The following is a 1,180-nucleotide window of genomic DNA, read 5'->3' as shown; positions in this document are numbered from 1 at the left end:
CCCAGTTCCAGACTGCGCTCCAGGCGGGGTCCCCGGGCTCGCGCCCCGCGCTGCTCACCGACAACTTCCGCCCGCAGCAGCCCCTCGGGGGTCGCAGGGTCGCGGCCTCCCCTGGCGCCTCTATCCACGCGGCAGCCCCGCGCCCCGCCCGGGCCGGCCTGCTCACGCCTCTGCTGGGCCTGGTGCTCGGCCCGCGGCTCCTGCAGGGGTATTAGATCCAGGCCCCAGGCCTTCCGCCAGTGGGTCCTGGGCGCACTGTCTCCTCCAGGAACAGAGAGATTCCACACCTACCAGGTGCCGCTCCATACAATAGGGACCCTCCCTGCCCCACCGCAGCCAGCCTCAGACACCCCTCTAAAACTGCCCACCCCGGAGCCCTCCCAGGGACTGAGCATGGCTGGATCCTCTGGTCAGATGGAAGGACGAAAGCTAACCAGGCCTTATAGACGCCACCATTAGTGTGAGATTTCACCTTTCTGTAATTTTTATTTAACACTATTTTATTGTGATTCCAGTAAAGGTTTGCACTTACACGTTGTATTTTAATGAAGAAGTCTGGTTGATGGCCCAAGGTGTGTGTTGGGGGTAAGTGAGGGCTATAGGCCGTCTCCCCCAGACGCTGGGAGGTGTGGAGTTGCTGGTTCCAGGCGCTTGCATTAAGCCCGCGTGTCCATGGTGGAGCCATGTCCAGGGGACAGTCACAGGAGCTGGGCAGTGGAGTTTGCAGGCTGCCAATTTCTGGAGAGACCTTGTGGTGAGGCCGTGTGAAGAAGTGAGCGTCCTTCATGCCACTACCCAAAATGAAAGCCCGGTGCTGTGGTCACTGACCAGCTCTGTCTGGGTGCCACTGTCCTCTGAGCGCATGGGTCGGCTGGCCATCGCTGGGGGGCTGTCAGTCGTTAGCTTGTGCGTCCAGTTAACGACCTGTGGAATGTGGCAGTATATCAGGGTGACACTGCTGAGTGAGGCTGTGTCCACGTGCCACTCACTGTCCCCCGTGTACGTGCTTGGGGTTTGGGTGAACCTCTATTCCTGTCCATGGAGGCATCCTCCCCAAAACACTTTAGGAAAGGAATTTGCAAGCCCCTGCCCTGAGGCACAGCAGTTACCCGCAGACCTCCGGGCTCCCCCGAGCACTCCCCGGGCAGGCCCGCCCCTCCTCCAGCCTGCACTCGGCTCC

The 1,180-nt window shown here is 61.0% G+C and overlaps 1 protein-coding gene across 1 annotated transcript in view; it reads left to right on the top strand.

Annotated features, from left to right (window-relative positions):
* LOC103209579 (carbonic anhydrase 15-like) overlaps positions 1 to 215 on the top strand; it is a 3,309-nt gene extending 3,094 nt beyond the window's left edge. Inside the window, exon 8 of the mRNA XM_007955470.1 lies at positions 1 to 215. This exon is cut by the window's left edge and continues 2 nt beyond it. Within this exon, the coding sequence (XP_007953661.1) occupies positions 1 to 215 (215 nt within the window).
* Positions 216 to 1,180: the final 965 nt, after the last annotated feature.

The sequence above is a fragment of the Orycteropus afer genome, unplaced genomic scaffold (genome assembly GCF_000298275.1).
Source record: "Orycteropus afer afer isolate SDZICR_OR568_19922 unplaced genomic scaffold, OryAfe1.0 scaffold00502, whole genome shotgun sequence".
NCBI lineage: Eukaryota > Metazoa > Chordata > Mammalia > Tubulidentata > Orycteropodidae > Orycteropus > Orycteropus afer.
This window is presented reverse-complemented; position numbering and strand designations above follow the sequence as displayed.